A 26,316-nucleotide genomic window follows, 5' to 3' on the forward strand; every position below is an offset into this window, starting at 1 on the left:
TGTGAGACAGGATTTGGAGTTTCAGCACAGTAAATGGCCCAGACAGGTGCCTTAATACATTTTTAAAAAGAAACAAATTTCCCAGATGTGGCAGATGAGATCTCAAGCAGAGGAGAGCTCATCAGGGGCCATGGCCTCCTTTGTTCTATACTCTGTTTCTACTAAAGCAGCTTGAAAGAGGTGCTAATTTCTGGAGTAATACAGTCCCATTCCTGGCTCAGACAGGGCTGTGGGTTGGAACACCCGGGTCCTCGGATTTGTTCTCTTCATACAGCCTCAGATTCTAAAGCCCCTCTAGTTCTTATCAAATGGACCCCAGTTCACACAGGACAGGAGAGAGGCTGCTAAGGACGGCACAGGTGCAATCCCAAGGGACAGCAGCTCTGCCCAGCAACCAGGGGACCTCTACAGTGTATGGGAGTCCTCGCACAGCTTGCAGGTGGCCCCTTCCCCTCTCCCGCACGCACTAGCCTGGCCACACTGCAAGCAAGAGCACTACGGGACACAAGACAGCACCCTCCTGTCCTAGTCTAGTCTCGCCCTTGCCCCAGTCCTTCTCTCCTAGGTCAACAGTCCTCATCATGAATGCACATCCCCGAGATACCTTCGTTTCATTAGTATGGGGTGGGGCCCAGGCCATGGAGTTCTTCAGAAGCATAAAGTGCTTCCAACGTACAGCCAAGATCCAGACCTACACACCCCAAGGACCCCAAGGACCAGCGGGCTCCCTAGCCCCTGTTTATGGCACAGCCCTCCCCCAACCCTGACATCGTGGACCTCCTGTCTATCAGGTGAAGAAGCAAACACTAAGGCAGCCTGGGGCCACCCACTCTCTCAGCAGAGCCTGGGCCGCCTCCAGGCCCTGCTGGCTGCTGAGTTTCATCTGCCCCTCAAGTCCTGAAAGCCCTTGCAACCCGCCACGTGGGTCCCTCTGTCCTGGAATCCAACCTACCCCAGGAACTGCAGGGAGGCATTTTCTCGGAGCCCCTGGGCCAGCACCTGGGCTCCTGCAGCGGTGATGTGGTTATTCCCCAGTCTGGAAGAGAAGACAGAAGAGGCTGAGAGCACAGTGGAGGACAGGGAAGGAGGCTGGTCAGCACCCTGGACAGGGAGGCCAGGAGGAAAGCTTTGACGACCTCGCCAGGGAGCAGCAGCCATGGGCTATTCAGTTCACTCTACATCTCCCAGGACAAGTGTGTGTGTCTGGGGCTAGTTCACAAAGCAGTGTGACAGGCCTAGGCAGAAGCCAGAGCAGGCCTCCATCTTTGGACATATTTTCTCAGGGGACAAGGAGGATTCAGTGTCACACCTCTCCTCCTCAGTCTCAGCCATCCTCCATCCAGACCCCTGCACACCTTCTGTAGCCTTCTCAAGTCCACTGTCTTGCCACAAGTAACACTGACCTGTTCTACAAGAGCTGGGGCAGACCCAGATGGTTAGGAAAGAGGAGAGCACCCTCTGAGACTTGTGGGGGTGTTTTCTGCTGACCCCAGGACGGACACTGCAGGAGGGAGGGCCACAGGGTAGCATTGGGTCCCCTGTGGACACCGCAGCAAGAGAGCTGCTAGTTGCAGCCAAATCTAGACACCTCCAAGAGCTTCAGAGAAGTACCTAGAACTCTCACCCACATGGCAGACTTCCTGGAAGAATCATACACTTTCATCTCTTCAGAGCACCTTAAGTCACTCTGGCTCACAACAATCTTATAGGGCAGGTACTATTACCCCCTTGTAGAAGGGTCCTCTGGCACCTCCAACCTCAGCTTCCTGTAGGTAACTCAGGGCTTCGGCTGCTGTGCTCAAAATCCAACCCCATGGCCAGCTTCTCACAGGCTGTGATGGAAAGACACAAGACAACTCCCCTCCCCTAGGCCACACGGGCTGAGGACACCCCAAGGGCCCTGCTGAACTCTTAGAACTGCACCAAAGTCCACAGAGCTTCCCCCAGGCCTTCCTTCTTCCTCTCTGTCCTCCACTCAAGGTCAGACATCCCCCAACCCAAACCTCCCCAGTGCCCTCCTTGTTTCCCCTTGCAAGCATTTCTCCAATACATTTGTTCCACATCTAATCACTTCTTGGAAGACTGGACGAACATAAGGATAAACAAGCTGCAAGCTTACATAATTTGCCCACGATCTTTCAGTCACTGGGCTTACTATATAAAGCACTTACTGTACTGTACCAGCTCGCCATGAATATTAACTTGCTCAACCACCCCAACAACCTATGAGGTAGCTAACATTATTATTCCCTTTACAAAGTGAGAAACAGAGGCCCAGAGGCATTAGGCTGACCCCAATTCACATAGCTAATGAGGATTCAGATCTCAGAGGTTCCTCCGTTCATACCATGGTAGCCTAGCCCCAGTGCCCCTAATCCCAGCTACAATGCACTATCCACAAACCCAGGCCCTCCCAGGGGAGGTGAACCAGGTCAGTCTAAGAGTAGCAGGTTATAGTGTCAGAAATGAGTCTTTTGTACAAAACAGCACCTGTGGCCTTGGCCCCAGCCACTCTGGCTGAGACTGAGCTACACAGGCAAACTTTAAAAAATGGCAGCTCCCATCCCCAAACCCAGCCCAGCAGGTGGGGAGAAAAGATGGAAGCAATTCTTCACTTCGTCTCAAATCACAGGAGGCAAGAATATCCAACAAAGGGAGACAGAAGGGTCAGATCAACCCAAGCGCCAGCCAGAGGGACATTTTAATGGCATCTGGTAGGAGGAAGAATCTAGTTGAAGCCAAGAGCCTCTGGAGCACTGCGGACCTCCTGAATGAAAGGGGAAACCTAGCCTGCTCCATGGGTGAGAGGCCCCTTTGCGAGCAGTTGGGCAGACGCTGCCACAGCGGTGGGGGCAAGTGACTGCATGAGCCTCCCCCAGAAGGACAGACTCAAGTGCATCAGGGAGCCCTGCAGCCCAGAGAGCTTGAGACACTCACAGACACAGTGAAGGATCTCTTCATCCTGAGGGCTGAAGGTCGAGGGGCAGGCAGTCCTCAGCAGAGCTGGTCCAGAGGAACCCACAGCAGCAGAGACCCAGCTCAAAACGAGACTGTCCAGTACACAGTCAGGAGGCCACAAGCCCCCCGTAGGCCAGGCCAGGGTAGAAGCCAGACCACACTGAAAATGGGTTTGCAAGGGAGCGGGGAACCCAGGACTCACCTCAGTGCCAAGAAGTTCTGCTTGCAAGCTAGGAGCCTGGCCATGGAGTGTGCACAGCCATCGGTCAATTTGTTGTTGAACAAACTGTTAAGTTCCAGGAGAGAGGAGACAGGCAGACAAAGCACCTGGTCAGTGAGCCTCAAACCAGGACATCGCTCACTCAGCACTGGCCAAGTGGCACAGCTTGGAGTGAGAGCGGGGACCCAAGGCCCAGTGTCCGCAGCCCAGCCGACTTACGCTAACTTCTGCAGCTGCTCACAGTGAAGGGCATGCTCTATGAGCTTACAGATGCCTCGGTCTGAGATATTGTTATCTCGCAAACTAAAATTGACAAAATAAATTAATTAGAATATGGAACTGATAGGAAAGGGGAGAAAGTGTACAAAACCCCCAGAGACTTTTATTCATCCCCAAAGTGCCAGCATCTGTGCTCAGAGTCACCACAAGGGTAGAGCACCTGGAAACCCCTCCGGCCCTGGCCAGGCAGCTGGTGATGTGGGGACAGCCCAAAGAGTGGAGAGCCAGAGCTGCCACTCTAGAACACTGAACTCCTCGGAAAGCCATAGATCTAACCTCAGGTCCAGTTTCCATCTCTGCAAAAGGACAATGATCATCACAGCAGCCTTGCTGAGGGGCCCTGGAAAGGAGCTAACCTATGGGAAAGGTGCAGCCAGAACCAGACCGGCCACCCCTGAGGGCAGCAGTGGTCCTCACCCACTACAGAGGGTGGGAGCGGCCGGGCCTTCCAGGATATGCTCATAGGTTGTGCCTGCGGAAGCCCCTGCGATATCCTCCTGCAGGGCAGACCCTGCCTAGCAAGCCCTTCCAACACTCCTCCTAGAATATCATTCCCCAAACTCACCTGATCAAAAGGTCAGCTGAAAGCTTCTGTGAAGCACAGATTCTTGAGGCCCTATTCTGAAGAGTTCATATTTATGGAACAGAACCCAGGGACCTGGTTTTTATTTTTTTTTTGGGGGGGGTGCTGTTTTTTTTTTTTATTTTGTTGGTACTGGGAATGGAACACAGAATCATTCTATCTCTGAGCTAAACTCCCAGCTCTTTTAATTTTTTTTTATTTTGAAACGGGGTCTTGCTAAATTGCTGAAGGTCTTGCTAAGTTGCCGATGCTGGTCTCGAAACTGCTAGCCTCCTATTTCAGCCTCCCAAGTACTAGGATTACAGGTATGTGCCACCACCCCTGGCTGGATCTGTATATCTGAACAACTGTGCGCATGAGTATTTATCTTCAGGCAGACTTGGGAGGCAGGACTAACTGGCTATCAGCTCAGTCATTGGACTCCCTCATCTAGATGTTCTGATCTTGATCAGCCACTTACTATTTACTAGCTATTTGTTTGAAGGAAACAATTGCATTACCACCAGGCTGCTCACACAAAGCCTCTGAGCAGCTGGCCAATGGCGAGAGTCACCTATAACCATGCGCACCAACATCCATGGGGCATCCTGTGCACCTGCCACTTCCCAACAGTAACATTATTTAACCCACGATGAACCCAGGAAGCAGGTAACACAGAGGCACAGACACGTGAAGTGACTTTGCTAGGTCTGCACAGCACTTAAAAAGGGGGGGCTAAGTGTCTGGTTCCAAACCCCACCCCTAACCACAACTGTAGGGTCTCTTGAAGCCTTCTTTAGGCTCTCCGGAGCATTGGTTTTCAGACTGCAGGTTCTGTGACCCATTTGTGGGTCATGAGACTCATTTTGAAGGTCCTGAGCAGCATTTTAAAAATGGAAATAGAACAGACAGAACAGAGCAGAGTGCATCAGGGTTAACAAAGGAAAGCCGTTTCACCAAGCTGTGTTTCAATTCTAAGTGCTGGTGTGCCCGCTCATTTGCTCTCCCTCACTGTGAGCCACTGCCAAAAACTTGGAAACCCATCACCCTACAGTCAGAGAGAGCCAGGGTCTAAAGAAAGATGCATAAGGGCACTTTACATACAGCGTTTCCTAGAGGCTGAGATTTCGGTTGGCATGGAAACACTTGGAGTGGGAGAGAGGCAGCCTAGTGCTGTGGGAGAGGAGCCTGCCCCTCCTTCCTCCCTTCTTCTTTCCTTCCTTCCCTGTCTCTCTGTCTTTATCTGTCTCTCTTTCTGTGTGTCTACACACACACACACACACACACAGAAATGCCTCCACTGCAACTTTATGGCTGTGTGTAAGGTAAATAGCAGTAGTACTTGGTCAGGGGCTTTAACTGCTGTGTTACCTTTCTGTCACTATAACAAAATGCCTAAGAAAACTAACTTATAAAAAAATTAATTTGGTGCACACTTTTTAACAATCCAGTCCACAGATGATTGGGCCCTACTGCTTTTGGGCCTTTGCCAAGGCCCATCATGGCGAGAGTGTGCAAAGGGGCAAAAGCACTACATCACACTCCAGGGAGCAAAGGGGCCAGGTCCCACAATCCCCTTCAAGGGCATGCCCCCAATATTCTAAAGGCTTCCCACAAGGCTCTACCTCTTAAAGGCTCCACCATCTCCCAGTAGTGCCACTCTGAGAACCACATGGACCTTCGGGGGACACTTACCCCAACCATAAAAACTGCTAATGGAAAATCAAGCTGATTTGAATAGACCAGTAATTCTCACAGTATGAGACCGGTATCAAAATCATCAGTGATGTTGATTAAAAATACAGATTCTGCCGGGCGTGGTGGCGCACACTTATAATCCCCGCGCTTGGGAGGCTGAGACAGGAAGACCATGCAGGTTTGAAGCCAACCTCAACTGGCTTAAGAGACCCTGTTTCCAAGTAAAAAATAAAAAATAGGTCTGGGAGTGTAGCCTGGAGGTAGAAGGCCCCTGGGTTCCATTCCCAGTACCACCAAATAAATAAATAAATAAATAAATAAATAAATAAATAAATAAAAATACAGATTCTGCTGGGTGTGGTGGTGCACGCTTGTAATCCCCGCGCTTGGGAGGCTGAGACAGGAGGATCGCGCAGGTTCAAAGCCAGCCTCAGCTACTGAGTGAGGCTCTCAGCAACTTAGTGAGACCGTATTTGCAAACAAAATATAAAATAGGTCTGGGAGTATAGCCTGGAAGTAGAAAGCCTCTGAGTTCCACCCCGAGTACTACCAAAAAAAAAAAAAAAACAGATTCCTAGGCTGCCACCTCAAACCTACTGAATGAGAATTACTGGGGGCAGGCCCATGGACCTGCATTTAAACAAACATCGGAGTATGCTATCATCTGAGCACCATGTGCTAGAATCAGGCCAGCCTCGCCATTTATTTATTTATTTATTTATTTATTTATTTATTTATTTATTTTTGCAGTACTTGGGATGGAACCCAGGGCATTCTACCTCTGAGTGACACCCCCAGCCCTATTTTTTATTCTTTATTTGGAAAGAGGGTCTCAATGAGCTGCACAGGGCCACACTAAGTAGCTGAGGCTGGCTTCAAACCTGTGCAATCCTCCTGTCTCAGCCTCCCAAATGCTGGGATTACAAGTGTACACCACCATGCCTGGCTCCAGCCTCAGCTTTCTTTGAAAATAGAGACAGACCCACAGCCTCTCCAGCCCTTCTATATATCATGGAGATCATGTGAACATTCCTATTTGAAAAGAGAAGAGCCCTTCAAGAATTCTAGAGGTCAGTGCAGATCACCCAGATGAGTGGTACCTGGCCTCTTGGGGTTTGCAGACCCCTTAGAAAGCCTGGTAAAAACTATAGGCCCACTATTCAGGAAAAATTTCATTCATATTTCTACCAGAATAGCTTCAGCAGTGAGAGTCTCCAAACCCCCCAGTCAAAATACCATGATTCTTCTCTACTAAGCAAATGGAATATTGTGCTGGCCATCCATCTTCTTTTTACCTGGTCAGATCCAGTCTCCCCTCTCTCCTGAGCTCTTGGTCCAAGGAGACTGATGCCCATGGACAACATCAGCAGGTAGATGGCTCTGCCTCCCTGGTAGAAATTGGGCTAGTAGAAGGCACTGGCAGGAGCCAATACTCAGGGAGAAGAGAGAAGGCCAGACTTAATTCTCCCAGATCCCCCACCCAGATTGCCAAATCCTGGCATTCCTCTACATACCTTCCTCTCAGCTGGTAAGCACTCTTCCCTGCCCTTCAGGCCCACCCCTTTTGCTATAGCCCCAGGCCCTGCACCACTCCCCTTGGCTCTTCCTAATTTCCTAACACCTCTGTGTAGGCAGACCTTTAAGCCAGGTCTCACTGAGTTGCAGAGGGCCTCACTAAGTAGCTGAGGCTGTCCATGAACCGCGATCCTCCTGTCTCAGCCTCCCGAATGCTGGGATTACAAGCGTGTGCCACCATGCCCAGCTCGGCAGACCTTTTATTAAACCTTCCTCCAATTGCCAACTTAAGGGTACCATCTATCTCCTCTAAGACCCTGCTTGGTATACTCATATTGATATATTAATCATACAGAATATACATATTATGTACTAAAGATACATACTTTATATTGTTATAAACGTATGATCATGGTCCTTCTCTAAGAATTCACAAGAGTCATTCATTGCACAGGTTCAAATAGATACCCATGTGATTATGCCATGGAGAAAGAAAGTCTTGCTGTTTTGTCTTAGAGAAGATACACCATCCTAATACAAGGAGATATGCTTGGGTCAATGAAGGTCATCTGGAAGCAGCCACAGAGCTGCTGTGAATAGATTTTTAACTTTAATCCATAACTTCTGCTTTCTCATAGTTTTTAAATAGACAGCAGGACACCCCTTTTCTAGAATGTAAGGGAAGTTGGGGAGCTGCAGCATGCTGGTTGCTGAGCCTGAGCACACCATCTGCCCTCTCCTGCCCCAAGATGTGGAAAAAAGACCCACACACTGAAGGGCACAGACACTCCAAAGAGTAAAACCTCACATCTTCAGCCAGGCAGGGAAAGCAGTACTCCCTCCCCCAGGTAATGCCGAACCCCATCCAGACACTGCACCGCCTAAGGAACTGAACAGTGGGTGGAGCCTTGCCAGCACACTCTATCTCTCAGGTCCTGGATTCCCATTTGGTAGGGATTTTAAAGTTTCAGATGGGTCATAAGTCACCTTTGATTTGAAGTAATTCCTAAAATACAAACACATTACACAAAACTTTGCACATGACCTCAAGGTTTTCCTAGAGCTCCAGAAATGGATCCATAGACAGATTACTCGGGAAAGAGGTCAGCAGGGAACTTGTAACCAGAAAAATGATGAAACAGCCTGCTCCTTCCTGTGTGCACTGAGAAAGTTACTGCACTTATCTGAGCCTCAAATCAAGCATAATGCCCCGACTGTTAGCCTAGAGTGGTGGTGCAGATTAAATGAGGTCATTCTGGAGAGCCTAGCACAGTGCCAGGCACAGAGGCCTTTCGCTGAAGTACAGCTATTGTTCGGTATTGAAAGTGAGGCCCAGAATAGGAAGTGGTCTGGGGTGGTGGAGCAGCAGCCGGGGCCCTGCTACAGCATCTCATGCAGATCTTGAGAAAGCTCGGTCAGGGGACCTGCAAAGGCATAGATCCCCCATGAAGTATGTCTAGCATTCCCTTCTTCAAAAAATTATTTTAAGCTTATTTGGATTAATATGTATAGTTGAAATTTTATGTATAAGCATTATAACTAAAACTGATGGGCAGCGGCTTGTGAGAGACTCAGGCAGCAAAGATTTTTTTTCCCCCCAAGGATAAAGTTTGGGCCGAAGATTAAGTTCAAACTGACCTTAGTTCTGGGCCAATATATAAGATTAAGTTCAAGCTGGCCTTGTGATGAGACAAAGCTTACTTTCTATGATTGTTTAAATGTCTGGCACAATGCCTTGAAATCTGTAAAAGACTTTTTCTGTCCTTGAAGTTCCCGTTTGTATGACTATAAAGATTGTAACAAATCCTGAAAAGAGGAGTAAGAAAATAGTAAGAAAGAAGTAAGAGAGAAGCTGGAGAAGCTTCCATCAGAATAAAGTTCGAGAAGCTGCCATCTGGTTTTGTGTGTCAGTGTCTTCTCTCTCACGACCTCGACTCTCCTCTCACCAGCACACGGACCTTGACTCTTGCTAGGGCTGAACCCCTGCAGGGCCCAGACTTCCCAGTGGTGTTCCCACGGGTGTTCCCAATGGAGTTCCAATGGGTGTCCCCACCCCTAACTCTTGATGACACCCTGCCAACCCCCCAAGCCAGCCCAGCAGTGCCAGCAACACTCACTAAAGAGCCTTGCAGACGCTGAGGCAAGGCAATAGCTGCTCCACGCCAATATCACCCACGGAGTTATAGTCCAGCTGCAGGGCCACAGGCCGCCGCAGGTGCCGCAGCACAAAGGCCAGTGCGGCACACTCAGCAGGGCCCACGCTGCAAAAGGTCAGCTTGAGGTGCCCGACATCCAGCTTGCGCACAGCCTCCTGCGCCAGCCGCTCCTCCTGCATCTCGTACAGGCTCCGGATGAGCCAGACAAATCCAGGCAGGGCGTGCATGCTCTTGGCCTCGCCCGGCAAGGCTGGCGGGATGGACTGGAAGTGTTTGTGGAGGCTGCGGGCCAGACACCAGCGGGCACAGGCCCGGCGCTGGAGCAGGGCCTTCCTGGACACCTGGCACTCAGCCAGCAAGTCCCAGTGCTCCTGGGATAACAGCCCGGCTAGGAAAGCTGCGGTGATCTGAAGGTTGTGCTGCTCAGCCTTCTGCAGCAAAGCTGTTACGCTGTTGTCCTCGTGCCCAGAGCCCTGGACGCAAAGCCTGGGTAGCAGCCTGGCCAGTGGCAAGCTACCTGGCCTGCGGCAGTTGAAGAGGTGTCTGAGTGAAGCTGTGGGCATGTCAGCACTGAGCACCAGGTAGAACGCAGCAAAAAAGCACTGGAAAGTAATGTGCAGGAACTCCAGGGGCGCCGCACACCCTGGCATGACACTTTGGGCACGCACCAAGAAGCCTAGAGAAATGTCATCAGGGTTGACCTGTGCTGCCTGGAGCTGCTGGGCTGAGAACACGTAGCAGCACATGCCCAGGCCCCAGAGAGCCAGCTGACCCAGGTGCAGGAGGGTGGAGAGCCTGCTTTGAAGGAGGCTGGGTCCCAGGCTGTGGGAGGCTGCGTCTGAGGGGCAGGCATGCATCAGAAAATGCTGCAGGATCAGAAGGTACATATCCGTGGTGGTCTTTGGGGACCCCCTGCTCTGCAGCAACAGCTCCTGGTGGCATTTGGACACCATCCACGAGATAACAGGAAGGTGGCACATCCCATGCAGGGCTGAGGTGGCTTGGAGCAGGTGGATGAGACGGTCTGCCACCCCAGGCTCAGGATGGCGCTTCCTCAGGTACAGCTCGATGCCCTCCTCAGAGAAGCCCTTGAGATGGCACTCCATGCGCACGTACTTCCTGAGGAAGGCCGACACCGCGTCAGGACGGCTGGTCAACACCTTGCGGGCATTCTTCAGCAGGTTGCCCTGCAGGAGGTTGAAAAGCAGCGTCTGGACCGACGTGGGGTCCATCGGAGAACAGTGCCGCTCTTGGTCCGTGAACCTGAACCTGAACTCGTCAAAGCCATCAAAGGTCAACAGGACACGATCAGGGTGGTCAAGGAGAAACTGGAAGACATCCTGTTGGCCAACATCGGGCCAACAGCAGTGTTCAAAGAGCAGTGACCTGACCGACAGTGGCTTGGCCACACACTGCAGCTGCCGGCAGCTGAATGGAAAGACAAAGAGAAATTCCTGAAAGTCTTGCCCAGTGGCCCACAGTAGGTGCAGCCGCTGCAAGAGCGTGCTCTTGCCACTGCCCGCCTCGCCCACCACCAGCACAGTGTCCGCATCTTCATTGAGGTGGCCATGGGTGCTAAATATCTCCTCCAGGCCCAGGGTGGCAGGGCTCTTCTGTGGGGCTCCAGCCACGGCCGCCTCTGCCCGGAGCTCCAGGATATTCTCTGTGTATATGTCTTCCAGGCACAGATTCTCGGCCCCATCATAGGTACTGAGGAAGCGAGCCTGGGCGGACACCGTGGTCTTCAGCTTGGATATGTACTTCTTGCATTCAGTGGCTGGAAGACAGAAGACATAACAATGAGGGTGGGATGGTGGTCAAGACGGGAGCTAACTGGAGAGTGGGTGGCACAAGGCAGCGTGAATTTACTAATAGGAAGAAGAGCCAGTGGGCATCCATCCTGGCTTCTCCACTCACAACCTGTGGACTGTGAGGTCAGTTATGGAACCTCGCCAAACCTCAGCCTTCCCTACGAAGGAGGAAGACTGGTAGTCACTACCTTACAGAATGTTACATGGATCCACTGAGCTAATGCCTGCAGAGTGCCAGGTGTGGCATCCAACAAAAAGCAAGGGTTAAAGAGACATCACCACTGCCATGACACCTCCTGACATCGTGACTGACAGCTCTGCAGGGCTGGCTCTGAGGACCTGCATCTCAACGTGTGTCCTACCATCTGGCTAGGCGGTCTTAAACGCGTCCCCTCTCCACTCAGCCTCAGTTGCCTCCTTCTAAAGGGAAACAGAGGGTGTAAGGACTTTGGAGCACAGATTCTGAAGTCAGATACACCTGAGTATAAATCCTGGGCCCACTATGAATTTGAGCAAACTTCTTAGCCTGTCTGAGCCTTGGTTTTGTCTGTAAAACTGGTGACAATCCCTATCTTCAAGAATTGTTTCAGGAGGCAGTGAGATAGAATAATATCTGACACTTGGTAAGAATTAGAAGGTGGTGTTTACTATTATTGTTAGTGGGTACAGTAGGCACAGCAGTAGCCCTCCAAATATGTCTACATCCTGATCCCTGGAACTGGTGAAAATGTTTTCTTACATGGCAAAAGGACTCTGCAAACGTGAAGAAGTCAGAGACCTTGAGATGGGGAGAGGAGCCTGCACAACCTAGGCGAGCCTAGCGCTGGAGGGCCTCGTCTGGGCGCCAGGCCAAGCATCCTCCTCCTGCACCCTCTGCAGTGCAAGAAGCGTGCTCACGCCCAGTGTGCACCCAGAGAGCTGCCGCTTTCCTTTATCATCCTGATTCCAGTGTGTGCGAACCACTTTCTGGGTCAAGGCTTAGTTCCCCTTTCAGGAAATGGGGAAGTACCCTCCCAGAGTCCCAGGCTGGAGGGAGGTCAGCATAGTTGGCCTCATCACAGCCTCACTGCCCCCAGCCAAGTATTGGCCCAATGCTTCTCAACCCAGAGGCAAACGAGTACACTTCACACAGAGCTCTTGGCTCAGGCAAAGTCACATAGAGCGGACACTGGATCTATGTCATCTTCTTCCTCCTCATCCTACTCTTCCTCTTCTTCCTCCTTTATCTCCTTCTATTTGTTTATTTATTTATTGTACTGGTAAATTGAACCAGGGGTGTTCTACCTATGAGCGATACCCCAGTCCTAATTATTTTTTATTTTTATTTTGAAAACAGGGTCTTACTAAGTTGCAAAAGTTCTCACTAAGTTGCTGAGGCTGATTACAAACCTGTAATCCTCCCAAACACTGGGATTACAGGCATGCGCCACGACTTCCTGGCTCAAGTGATTCTCCTTCCTCAGCCTCCTGAGTACCTGGGACTACAGGAATGTGCCAGCATACCCAGGCTGTATCCCCCCCCCTCTTATTCCCAGAGCTTTCTACCCTCTGTATATGTCCAGAGCACTGAATGGACATGGGAAGATATATATCTTTTTTCCCCCCATCCTGACTTCAAATGCAGGTTCCCAGCCATCCTTGATGCTATTATAGAGAAATAAACACACACCCACTGTCACCTCTCAGAGAATCTTTTTTTTTTTCCCCCGGTGGTACTGGGGTTCCTGGAAGCCCTTCTACCTCCGGGCTACACTCTCAGACCTATTTTATATTTCTTATTTGGAAACAGGGTCTCCTAAGCCAGCGTGCGTGACTGGCTTCAAACCTGCGCGATCTTCCTGTCCCCACCTCCCAAGTGCGGGGATTACAAGCGTGCGCCACCACGCCCGGCTCTCTCAGAGAATCTTAATGGCACAGGGTTACAACACCTGCAGGGCCAGCTATACTCAATGATCTCATCAGAGAAATGAACCATGAACCGGGGCCCAAGGAGGGCACCATGCCTTGATATCTATACCCTGTTCTCAGACGAGATGGCACACACACACAGTGCCAAGCACAGGCTTCAGCCATCCTGCCTATGAGCCTGCTTACTGCCCAAAGGGCAGGGCCCAAGGTGATAACACATCTGTCAGCACCAGGTGCACTTCTCAAGGGCCTTCAGTACTGATGAGCTTTCCTTTGAATGATGTGGGACAAGGTTCCCAGAGTACGAGGCTTGAATCCTCTCTTACAATTACGACTTACAATTTCTTCTTTCAAGAAAAGAGAAAATGTAGATGAGGACAGTACTGTCCAATCCGAATGGACTCCCTCACCCAGTTCCCACATCTACAAAGTGGAGAAAACAGCACCTATTTCCCGGGGCTGGCGCCAGGGCGGATGTTATCCATAAGCACCCAGCAGGATGCCTGGTGCGTCCCAGCTGTGCTAGCCAAGCCCCTCCTATTCCTGACATGGGTCAGCAAACATGGGCACCGAGGGACACTGCATTCTCCAAATCCACTTGGTTAGCCGGGCATGGTGGCATACGCTTGTAATCCCCGCGCTTGGGAGACTGAGACAGGAGGATCGCACAGGTTCGAAGCCAGCCTCAGCTACTTAGTGAGGCTCTCAGCAACTTAGTGAGACACTGTTTCAAAATAAAGTATAAAGTAGGTCTGGGAGTATAGCCCAGAGGTAGAAAGCCTCTGGGTTCCACTCACAGTACCACCAAAAAAAAAAAAAAAAAAAAGAAAGAAAGAAAGAAAGAAAGAAAGAAAGAAAGAAAGAAAACTCCACTTGGTTCTTGGGTTTCTGACCATGAGCAGCTAAATTGCAGAGATCCCGAGATACAGAATATTATGTTAAGTGAGATGAGCCAGTCTCCAAGAACGAAGGGCTATACATTTTCTCTCATATGTGGAAGCGACAGAGAAATTGGGCAACAAAAGGAACTTCAGATAAAAGAGTAGAGATTTTAGTAAAATAGTAGAAGGGGATTAAGGAAGGGAGAGGGGGAAAGACTGGATAAAGGAAACAGTTAAAATAATGCTAAGGCTGGGCATGGTGGCAAACACCTATAACCCAGTATTTGAGAGGCTGAGAAAGGAGGATTGCAGGTTAAAAGCCGGCTTCAGCAACTTAGCGAGGCCATCAGTAGTTTAGTGAAATCCTGTTTCACAATAAATGATAAGATATGGTTGGGGTGTAGCTCAGAGGTAGAATGTCCCTGGGCTCAATCCCCAGTACCACAAAAACAATACACACACACACACACACACACACACACACACACACATATGTGTGTGTGTGCATATGTATATGTATATATAATATGAAATTATCAATACCAATCTTAATAACACATACAGGGAGAGAGGAGAAGGCAGGGTGGAAATCTAGAGGAAAATGCCCCAAGTGCTGTGTGCGTGAATGTTTCTATGACTCTGAACCTCATTAGGATGTATAATTACAATGCACCAATAAAAGTATGTTAAAAAAGAGCTACAGCCCTATCTCAAAAAGTGCACCTGTATGTGTGGGGGACACAGATGTTGAGAGTTTGTATAATAAGGAACACCTGTAGTTAGTCTTCAACATACAGGAACTCAAATTAACACTGTGCAGTGCAGGAAGTAATGGCAGCTGAGACCTAATATTAATTCATTCTTCTCCCTAATTGTTCCCGCAGCCCAGTGAGTCAGGGGGTTGTGTTAGCCTTAAAATGAGGAAACTGAGTTTCCAGGAAGCTTGTGCAGCCAGCATGTGGGATACTGACTGACGTGTGTTTGCTCTTAACCACGAATCTCCGCTGACTTCCTTTCCCTTTCTCATTAACTGAGAAGAACGAATACGTACCCTCAAAGGGCAGGGATGACGGGGCTGGTAAATCCTGAATGTGCTGAAGAAGGAAGGCAGCCAATCCATTCACCTTCACTGTGGCAAGATCCAGCAGCCTTCTTGCCTAAGGGGAAAGCAAGGCCATTATTTTTTGCAGAAGGCTGATGGAGTGGCGTGGAAAGGTTTCTACTGAGTACAGGTTGAGCCTCCCTAATCTGAAAACCTTAAATCTGAAATGTTCCAAAAGCCAAATATTTTTGAACACCAACATGACGTCACAAGTGGGCAATTCCGCACTATACAACTTGTTTCATGTACAAAATTACTCGAAATATTGTATAAAATTACCTTCAGTCTATGTGTATAGGATGAATATGGAATACAAATGAATTTAATGCTTAGACTTGGGTTATGTCCCGAAGATACCTCATTATGTATATGCAAATATTCCAAAATCCGAAAAAAAAATCAGAAATTCAAAACACTTCTGGTCCAAGCATTTAGGATAAAGGATACTCAGTCTGTACTACAATTTCATTAGCATCTCCCTTCCATCACAATAAAAGCCCTGAAAAACAACCAATAACCACATGAGTTTAAAGAAGTTGGTACAATATTGAATGGTGAAATAAACACACACATCCAATCCAGCTACCTCCCAAAAATCCACAAAAGAGCCAATACCTAAAACACAGACAAAACAAGACAAAATAGGTAAGATAAATTGAAGACATACACCTAAAAATCTACAAAGAGAGGCAAAATGACTCTGAAAGCTAAAAATGATTCGGAAGAGAAAGTGTCACTGAGTTCCATGTTTTGAACGTGCGGACATGGTTTCTGCTCCTGGCCCCACATGTCCATCCTCTAGCCTGGACTGTGCTGTTGAACGTGGGATCTGCACATCCTGCTGCCCGTTTTAATTTGTTTCGTAGACCCACATATAAGCTATTATAGTTAGCTATGGAATGCCCCTGAAGAGCTCATTAATTCATAGTCGGGTTTGATATAGATAAGTCATGAGAGTTGTAATCCCAGCAGTGGATACATCCATTTTAATGGATTTATCTGGGTGGAAACCTAGGGTGGTAGGGTCAGGCTGGAGAAGGTGGTTCCCTGGGGCTGCGGCCTCGGGGTATATATGGTTCCTCCTCCTCTCACTTTCTCTCCTGGCTCCGGCCTCCATGATGCGTGAGAGCAAAGTCTTGCGCTCTCTCCCTCTCTCTGCTTCCTGCCACTGCCATGCCTTGAGAACCGCGGACACCAGCCTCACATGGACCGAATTCAAAATCTCCAACTGTGAACAAATAAATCTCCTTTCTTCTAGGTTATGTGGTTAGAGTATAGCCATGAGAGAGCTGACTAATACACCTGCCAAACCTGCAGCCTCCTTCATCCCAGCCAGAGTCAACTTTGTCCTTCCAGACACTCAGCCCCAAAGTTTTGGAAGGTTCCTCAAAGCTGCAATACATCCGCAACTCCTTCCAGCTCCACCTACAAAGTACATCCAGGATGGCACTGCCCAAGCAAAACAGAATACAGGATTCAAATGCAAGTCACATGTGCAATTCAAACCTTCTTACAAGTAAACATAAATTAAATTCACCTTTATCAGATATCATATTTAACCCAAGATATCCAAAATACTGCCACTTCAACATGTAATCAATATAAAAAATCAATGAGATATGCAACATTCTTTCTTTTGTATTGCCTTTAAAATCTGGTGTGTATTGTGCCCGTAAGAATTTCAGTGTGAACCAGTTGTGTTGGTATATGCCTGTAATCTTGGTACTTGACACAGGCTGACACAGGAGGATTGCAGGTTTGAGGCCAACCTCAGCAATTAATGAGACCTTGTTTCAAAATAAAGAATAAAGAGTTTGGGGTGTATCTCTGAGGCACAATACCCAGTACAAAAAAAACTAATAATTTCAATGTGGACCAGCTATGTTCCAAGCACTCAGGAGCCACAGGTGGCTCCTCTACATATTGGCAACACAGCTGTGGAGCCCACTTTTCATCACCTCTCCACTGCCAGCCTGCTCCAAGAACCATCATGGCTCACCTGGAACACTGCAAAGGCTGCCAATCTGGCCTCCCTCCTGTATCTCTGCCTCCACCGTCTATTCTATACCAGAGCCACAGTGTAAACCCTTACGAATAAAAGATCACACTGCTTCTTTTATAAACAGCTTAAGATTCAAAAACCTAAGTCCGGTGGTAATCTAACATGTTCTACAGATAACCTTAACACATTCTATAATTTTTTCTGCTTGTTATCTATCTCCCCCACAGAGCATCAGCATCTCCAGGACAGGACTTCTGCCTGTTTTGTCCACTAAGGCATCTCCAATGCCTCAAGGAGGGTCTGGCACAGACACAGTGCTCACGGGCATATTGAATGAATGAATGAATGAATGAATGAATGAATGAATATGGACTTATAAGATTCCTGAAAGCCAAACCTAAGCCAAAATTGGGAAGTTGAAAAGCATATAATGTACCCCTAGAATCTGTCAAGGGTTCTGAAACAATCTGCACCAGTTACCTCTGGAACTGAAGGAAATTATGAAAATAAGGACTCAGCCAAAGTTGTCTATGAGCTAGATCTCCCATGGCAAAGTCAAGAGGTTTTATTCTAGAAAGGGTAAAGGAGAAGATCCCTAAGCCAGGCATGGTGGCACATGCCTGTAATTCCAGTACCTGGGAGGCTGAAACAGAGAGGATCACAAGTTCAAAGCCAGCCTCAGCAACTTAGTGAGGCCTTCAGCAACTGAGCAAGACTCTGTTTCAAAATAAGAAGTGTTGGGGGTGTAGTGGTGTAGTTCAGAGGTAGAATGCCCCCCAGCACAAAGAAGAAAAAAAAGGAAAGGAGAGAAGGCTCTGACTTGTGAGGCATTGGGCATAATTAGAGAAGTAAATGGCATATCTCAAAAAATGATTAAATGACCAAGTACAAGCTGGGCGTGGTGGCGCACACTTGTAATTCCAGCATTTGGGAGGCTGAGACAGGAGGATCATGGTTCATGGACAGCCTCAGCTACTTAGTGAAGCCCTCTGCATCTTAGTGAGACCCTGTTTCAAAATAAAGAATAAAAAAATAGGGCTGGGGTATATCTCAGAGGTAGAATGTGCCTGGGTTCCATCCCCAGTACCACACACACCAAAAAATAACCAAGTACAAAATGAATGCTGAATGCTGAGGCTCTTCCCCAGCACCACTCAGCAACCCCCTCATTCACTGGGCTTCCAGACCTCTCTGGCAATCTAACCTCCTCCCCCCAGGCAGGAGGTCTGTGGTCTATTCAAGGAACTTGACCAACTCAGGAAGAAAGTTCTAAAGATATAAACATTGCCACTTCCAAAAATGTCTACAGTGGAATTCATAGAAGACAAGTTTAACCTGCTCAGTAAGTTTTAAAGTCTTCCACTATAATAATGATAAAGATACAACTGATGATTACCATATAATTCCCTCCAAAAAATTAATATGGAGCTAGAAACCAAACCAGTGAAAAAAAGTAAAGCAATTTGTAGAATAGAATAAAACCCACCTAACCTATCAAGCAAAAAAAAAAAAAACACCCAACTATCATTATGATCTTTAAGTAAAAGAAAAGATTGCATTCATAAAACAAAAGCAATATGCTATAATAAAGATAAACAGTAAAAAAACTATTCTTGCAAATTAAACATAAAATGAAAATATTTAAAAGTGAACATTTTTTAAGAGTTTAGAGTTCAGAATAGCATACAGAATACAGAGCAAAAAGACACCGAGATGGGAAATAGAAGAAAATTAGAGGGTTGGTCAGGAAATTCTAACATTCAAACAACTGTAATTCTATAAAGAGAAAAGAGATGAAATGATGTGTAAGGAATCATCAATAACTACATCAAGTAAATTATCCAAAACACAATGATACAAGTTCCTGGATTCACAGGGCCTCTTGGTTCTTTAGTACTCAAGGCACATAATTTAAAATTTCAAAGGTTGAAGACTAAAAGAAAATTTGGCCAGCTTCCAGAAAGAGATACATAACGGCTTTAGAATTCTTAGCAGCAGCACTGCAAAAAGAAGATAATGAAATAATGTCACCAAAATTCTAAAGGAAAATGTTGGCCAACCCAGAATTTTAAACTCAGTCAAATTTCCAGTCAACTACTAGAGAAATGCTAGGCATGCTCAGAAAGCTCAGCGCTCACACACTCATTCTAATGAACTGACTGGAGGATATAAGATCTACCAAAGGGAGTACACCAGGAAAGAGGAAGAAATACAGAAGAAATGTCAGGCTGCAGAAGACCCAACAGGGCAACAGCGAAGGAAAATCTCACTGTGTGCTACCAGGAGAGAGTCACCTGTTTATGTATAAAGGAGCAGTTATGCAAGACTGAGACATGGTGAGAACAGTTATCTCCTGGATGTCCAGGGTTTTTATCTCTATTTGACTTGTCTTCATCATGATCTAACATCTTTCCTTCTCTGAACCCCTTGCTGCCTAAGTCAGCTGAGGATATGCCTTTCACTCTACAGAAGCTACAGTATTATTACTCCTTATTACTCCACAGGATATACAGCAGCATTTGGTGAGTTCACAACTGAACGAGGAGAGAAGACCACTTCCTCAAACCATTTTCTCACTGGGCATCCAGTTCCTATCTCATAACCAGATACTCCAAGCTGTAATGAACCCTAGACTTCCCCAGATTCTCCAACAATCTTGTCCAACAAACCTCCCAGAAGAAGGCCTTATAAATTCCCAGGGAAGGTGAAACCAGACCAAATCCCCGGGACCCTGGTAGGCTACCCTGACCTGGGAGTCTCCATCTAAGAAAGAGCAATACTGCCCTTTTTTTTAGACAGCTTATGTGTGGCTGCAACTTGGTGTTTCAAAAGAAGGTAATATATTACTTGGCAATTTATTTTAAAATATTTTGAACCAGGCGTGGCGGCTCACGCTTGTAATCCCCGCGCTTGGGAGTCGGAGACAGGAGGATCGCGCAGGTTCGAAGCCAGCCGTGCTGGCTTATGAGACCCTGTTTCAAAATTATAAAAAATAATAGGTCTGGGAGTGTAGCCTGGAGGTAGAAGGGCTTCCAGGAACCCTAGTACCACCAAAAAAATAAAATAAAATAAAATATTTTGAGCAGGGTGTGGTGGCGCATGCTTGTAATCCCAGTGCTTGGGAGGCTGAGACACAGGAGGATGGCACAGGTTTGAAGTCAGCCTCAGCTACTTAGTGAGGCTCTCAGCAACTTAGTGAGACCCTGTTTCCAAATAAAAAAAAATTATGAAAAATAGGTCTGGGAGTATAGCCTGGAGGTAGAAAGCTTCTGGATTCCATCCACAATACCACAAATAAATAAATAAATAAATAAATAAATAAATAAATAAATAAAATATATTGAAACCATAAAGAAAAGAAAAGGAATGGTTAACACAAGAATCAAGCCAGTGATTGCCTTTAGTAGTTGCAACTAAAGAAAGGCCTGGGTTCTGGTAGCATCTATTGTTAACCTGGGTGATGAGAACGTGTTTATCCCGTACACACAAAACCTGTGCACTCTTCTATAGGCATGGTATATTTCCCAATTAAAATGTGTAAGTTAATATTGTGACAGGAGCAAGCAATTCAGAGCTCAGTCTGACACCTCAGCCCCATCAACCTTAGCAGCTGCATAAGTCACAGGGACAGCTGGCATCACACAGCTGGTGGGACCAGCCTCAGGTTTCCGAACCACTGTTAGGCCCAGCTGAGCAAAACCACATGAAGCCCCCACATTCTACAACAGAGAAAAAAGAGCACCAGCTATGAAGGAAAAAACAGACCTGGATTCCAATCTAGCTGGCCTCTTCCCAGATGAGTTAGTTGGACAATGTCTTCACTGTTAAAAACCAGTGCAGTCACACTACACTATCAGAAGGATGTAGTGGACTTAAGTGAGATAGTACTAGGGAGGGCTGAGTACAGTGCCTGGCACACAGGAGGCCCTTTCTCTGTAAACAATAATAATGGGCATATTATGAATTTAATTCTTCAACTTGCGTTTTGTTTCATTTCATAGCATTTTCTAGTTTCCAGCCTGTAATCTATGATAATTATCTCTATACAGGAAATTAAAAGACCAGTTGGAGGGATACATTAGTCAGACCTGAGTGACACTCACTGAATCAGAAATTCAGCCACTGAGGGAGGCAACCAAATCAGAGACCACAGAATGCTAGGGAGAGCAAAAGAGTCTCAAAGAAAGGTAGATTCTAAAGACTGAAGCCTCAGGCCACGTCATCCCCTTGCCATCTCCTACAATCCTAAGATTTCTTGTCCAATATCCCTTCTACCTACTCAGTTCAGTTCCCACTTCAGTGCTGGTTTATGCCGTCTGCTTAGTTCTTTCTTAAGCTATATCCTTAACTCCTTAAAAGCTCTTTCAAAGCACTGAAGGTTATTAATGTCCCTCTATGTTCCACTTTAGCTGCATTCCACAGATTTTGAAAACACAATATTTTAGTTATTTTTTATTCTGAATACTGTCTTATTTCTGTTATGATTTCTTCTTTGCCCTATGAATTATCCCATTTTCTTTTTTTCATCAATTCAAATACTTCCTCTATTCATGCCCTGTCTCCTATGGGAACTAAGGATCTCAGCAACCATCTCAACAGCAACCATCTCAACAGATCACATGAAACAACAAGGCAGGTACAATAAACGGTATGTCTTCTAAATCCCTTGGAACAAGGCACAAGGAGGTGGTCTTCAGGGTGTGATTGTAGGTTTCATGTGGCTAAAAAGAACCACATTGTCTGCTCAGGCAATAGCTAGCCACCTTCAGCCAGCTGTAAAACAGAGTAGTTAGCCTCAACCTAGGCTTAATTATAATCGCTTTAACATCATAATTTTTTTTGGTGGTACTGGGGTTCCTGGAAGCCCTTCTACCTCCGGGCTCCACTCCCAGGCCTATTTTATATTTTTGAAACAGAGTCTCTTAACGCCAGCGCGGCTGGCTTCGAACCTGCGCGATCCTCCTGTTTCCGCCTCCCAAGTGCGGGGATTACAAGCGTGTGCCACCACGCCCGGCTAACATCATATTTTTAAACATATATATTTTGTAGTACTGGGAATTGAACCCAGGGGTTATTCTACCTCTGAGCTATAGCCTCAGCCCAATTTTTTTTTTTTTAATTTTGAAACAGAGTCTCACTAAGTTGCTGAGTCTCACTAAACTGCAACTCTCATGTCTCAGCCTCTCAGGTACTGGGATTGCAAGAGTGTGCCACCCACTATACCCAGCTAAAACTTTTTTTTTTTTTTTTTTTTTTGCGGTACTGAGAATTGAAGCCAGGGACATTCTACCTCCTAGCTACACTCCCAGCCCTATTTTATTTTTTATTTTGAAATAGGATCTCACTAAGTTGCAGAGGGCCTAAGTAGCTAAGACTGGCCACAAACCTGACATCCTCCTGACTCAGCTTCTCAAATACTGGGATTATAAGCATGTATCACCACACCCTGGATAAATTATTTATTTTTTTAATGGACAAAAATATAAATTAGAAATTTCCCCAATTGATCCCATCTTAAAATCCAGTAGAATTCGAATTCATTCCTTCAATAATTCGTTTACATCATCAAATATTTATCAAGGACTTATCATGTACAAAGCACTCTGAATACAAGCTTTAAGACAGAGCCTGGCACACAGTCAGCACCTAACAGACTCTGGCTGAACAAATGAAGAAGTAAACTGAGGACGACTGAATTTGTCAAGGCCCTACGTCCACCATGGCTCTCCTTTCAACTACTGTTACTCAAACCACTTTCCTGGGCCCTAATTTCCTGATTATAAAGTGGAATGTTAGTGCTGTTTCCCATTTGTCCCACCAGAGGCCTTCAAACCACTGTTGGAAGAAAATAAAATATAGTTTCAAAACTATCCTACACTTTCCTGTCGGTATGGTCTCAGTTGAATCATTGAATTTTCAGGGGAAATCACAGTTCCAACTCCAAACATTTACAACCTAATGCAACTTCATAGCAGAAATCCTACATGGATATTTATACTAGTACACAATGTGCTGTATTAATTATTAATAAACAATTAGTATAATGCTCTGCTAAACTGTTAATTTAAAAGGTAACAATAAGCCGGGCATGGTGGCACACACTTGTAATCCCAGCATTCGGGAGGCTAAGACCGGAGGATCGCGGTTCGCAGACAGCCTCAGCTACTTAGTGAGGCCCTCTACAACTCAGTGAGACCCTGTTTCAAGATAAAGAATAAAGAATAGGGCAGGGGTGTAGCTCGGAGGTTGAATGCCCGTGGGTTCCATCCCCAGACCCACAAACAAAATAATAAAAGGTAGTAGCAATAAGTGTATACAAGTGTAGAACATCAATTGTAAAAGAAAAACAGCAGTCCATGGTGATAGAAACCGCGTTTCCTATGCCCCAGATACCACTGGAAGTGTTATGCAAATTAACTCACTGAGCCGGGCGTTGTGGCGCACGGAGGTGGAGACAGGAGGATGGCGCACTTTCGAAGCCAGCGCGCTGGATTAAGAGACCCTGTTTCCAAATAAAAAGTATAAAATAGGTCTGGGAGTGTAGCCCGGAGGCAGAAGGGTTTCTAGGAACCCCAGTACAACCAAAATAAAAAAAATTAACTCACTGAGTGCTCCCCAAACCATGTAGAATAAGTACTATGACTATTTCCAGTGTTTTACACATGAGGAAGCTGAAGCAGGAGAAGCTAATAATGGAAAGTTCCAGACAGAGGCCCAAGCCCACAGCCACCCTTGTCTGCACCCGCAGCAAGGTAGCCCCGGGCTCCAGCCCTGGCCCACTTCCTGTGGTGCACTGCCACTCAGGAGCAGCTCTTACTTGCCTGACCACTCTTTGGGGGGAACCCCGGGGATCGTATTACCCCATGGGCTGACTTCCCAAGATCAACTGGCCCTGGTGACTCAGTGCCCTCCCCTGTGACTCAGGGCACCCAGGTCAGACCTCACCCTCTGGGACGACGTGAAGATAGGCAACTTGATTTCATCACATTCGAACTGGCTGACGAAGCCCTGCTCCTGCGCCAGGTCCAGCACGGTGCCCACGTGGCTGTAGAGCCTCCTGACCAAGGCCGGCCGGTGTCTCTGCAGGTCCTGGGCTGGGTGGAGTGAGCGCAGGTCCTGGCACGCAGGCAGCTCAGAGGGCTGGCAGTCAGCCTGGGCCTCCTGGATGGCGGCAACCAGCTTCTCACAGCTCCAAGAACCCTTGTTCCAGACAGTGTCCAGCAGGCGCCTGGCCAAGTGGGAGAGAGGCTGGCCCTGGAGGCGGAGGCCCTCGTAGTCTTCCCAGGAGAGGACTTCCCAGGACAGCAGCCAGTCCAAGACACTCTCGAAGCCCTCCAGGGACCCCGAGACCAGCAGCCCCACCAGCTGAGTCCTCTGTGCCTGGAAAGTCTCCAGTGAGCTCATCTCACAGCCTGGGGAGAGAAGCAGCGGCTCAGGATAGGGCTTCTCCAGAAGCCCAGTGGGTGTGGGTGGCCCGGCTCAGGCCCAGAGTGGGCAAGAAACTGGCTCAAGGTCCCACAGAGAATCTGAAGCAGGTAAGAATTCAATCAAGACCCGTGGCTTGCTGGGCACAGTTGCCCACACACACTGTAATCCAATACCTGGGAGGCTGAGACATGTGGATCACAGGTTTGAGTCCAGCCTTGGCAACTTAGCAAGACCCTGTTTCAAAAATAAATAAATAAATAAATAAATGGTCTGGGGTGTAGCTCAGCAGTAAAATACCCCTGGGTTCAGTTCCCAGTAACTAACATACACACACACACACACACACACACACACACACACACACACCTAGCTCCCACATTTACAGTTAATATCTGGCTTAAGAAGTTTAAAAAGGTTACAGATAATACAAAGAACAATATCTCTTGAGGAATAGGGGAATTATTTCTTTTTGAGGCAGGTGAGCGGGCTCTTCCTTGCTGGCTGGATTCAAGCCAAGCAGCTTCAATAATGGTTAATATTTATCAAACACCTGACACCATCTCAAGTCCTTTCTTGTATGAATTCGTTTGGTCCTCCCAACCACTTTACAGGAAGTATTTTGACCAGCCCCATTTTACAGAGGAAGAAACTGAGACATACAGGCCAGTGACTTGTGCAACTTGTCTCAAGTAGATAAGACAGAGCTGAGATTTGAGCTACAGTAGTGCCACTCCAAGATGTGCACCTTTAACTGTCGAGGCCCCATGGGCAGGCCCATCCCTGTGTACATAAGTAAGCACTGCTTCCCAGCAGGCAGGCTCAACACAGCCACAGAGATCCAGGCTAGGCAACATGCATGCTTTTGCAAAGAAAGCCATTTTGGCGCTTGCTGGTGCATTGTTCCTGCCAGCAGCCTCTCCCTTGCCCAAGACACACACCCTTTCCTAAGGCACTCACTCACAGCACACACTACAGGCTGCTCTCAAAGCTGGAAGCTGGCCCGTCATGACTGTCATCAGTGGCTTGCTCTGGCTGGGCCCTCAGACTCTGAGTTCTGGGAATTTGCAGGGCAGAGACCTCCAGGAACTTCAGGTCCTGGAAACGCCTAAGCAACAGAGAAAAGCATGGTGGATTCTGTGGTTGTCACAGAGCCTGGGGGCAGGGCTGGTGCCCAGAGAAAATGAAAGTGAAAGGTTGCAGGCATGGAAAAGAAGAGGTACACTGGCTTCTTTTTATACATAAATCAGGGACACACTGAGCTATTTAAGGGAGCAGTGGCCAGGACCTGGGGATTCTGCCTCTTTCCTGCTGGTTAGTTATGGACCTCACTTGCTGCCCAGCCCACATCCCAGGTCTTCCTCACCCTGGCTGAGCCTGGCAAAGCACTGAACCCTGTGGAGGAACTGTGGGAGTGTTGCTGAATCAAAAAACCCAGGCAGGGAAGGGAGGGCCTCTGCCGGTCCTCCTGTAACAGCAGACAAAGCGGGAAGAGATGTCTCCACCTGAGAGTGCTGCCAACAAGCAGGCTGGAGGCCTTGTGCTGGCCATATGGGGAAACTGAGGCAGGAAGGTTGACTGTGCCTTGCAACTTAGAAAGGTGGAGATCCCCACTGCACAGGCCACTGAAACCAGGAACAAGGTAGCTCTCCTGGTCAAGCAGGGGTCCTCCCTGTGCCTCCCTCCAAACAGAGAGCTAGGGTGGAAGTGGGGAGAGCAAGCCAGGCAGGTAGAGCTCTACCCTGGGTCCTAGCATGGTCCTCCCCTGCAGAGACACCAGCCAAAGAGCAGCATCAGCC

General features: G+C 47.7%; 1 protein-coding gene across 1 annotated transcript in view; it reads right to left on the reverse strand.

Annotated features, from left to right (window-relative positions):
• NOD2 (nucleotide binding oligomerization domain containing 2) overlaps positions 1–24,496 on the reverse strand; it is a gene marked incomplete at both ends in the record, with an annotated part of 33,063 nt that extends 8,567 nt beyond the window's left edge. The window contains 6 exons of the mRNA XM_080702190.1: positions 953–1,036; positions 3,161–3,244; positions 3,398–3,481; positions 9,350–11,165; positions 15,040–15,145; positions 24,038–24,496. Coding sequence (XP_080558316.1) covers positions 953–1,036; positions 3,161–3,244; positions 3,398–3,481; positions 9,350–11,165; positions 15,040–15,145; positions 24,038–24,496 — 2,633 coding nt within the window. The remainder of the gene's footprint in view (positions 1–952; positions 1,037–3,160; positions 3,245–3,397; positions 3,482–9,349; positions 11,166–15,039; positions 15,146–24,037) is intronic.
• Positions 24,497–26,316: the final 1,820 nt, after the last annotated feature.

The sequence above is a fragment of the Muscardinus avellanarius genome (assembly GCF_963383645.1).
Source record: "Muscardinus avellanarius genome assembly, chromosome: 10".
In the NCBI taxonomy this organism is placed as follows: Eukaryota; Metazoa; Chordata; class Mammalia; order Rodentia; family Gliridae; genus Muscardinus; species Muscardinus avellanarius.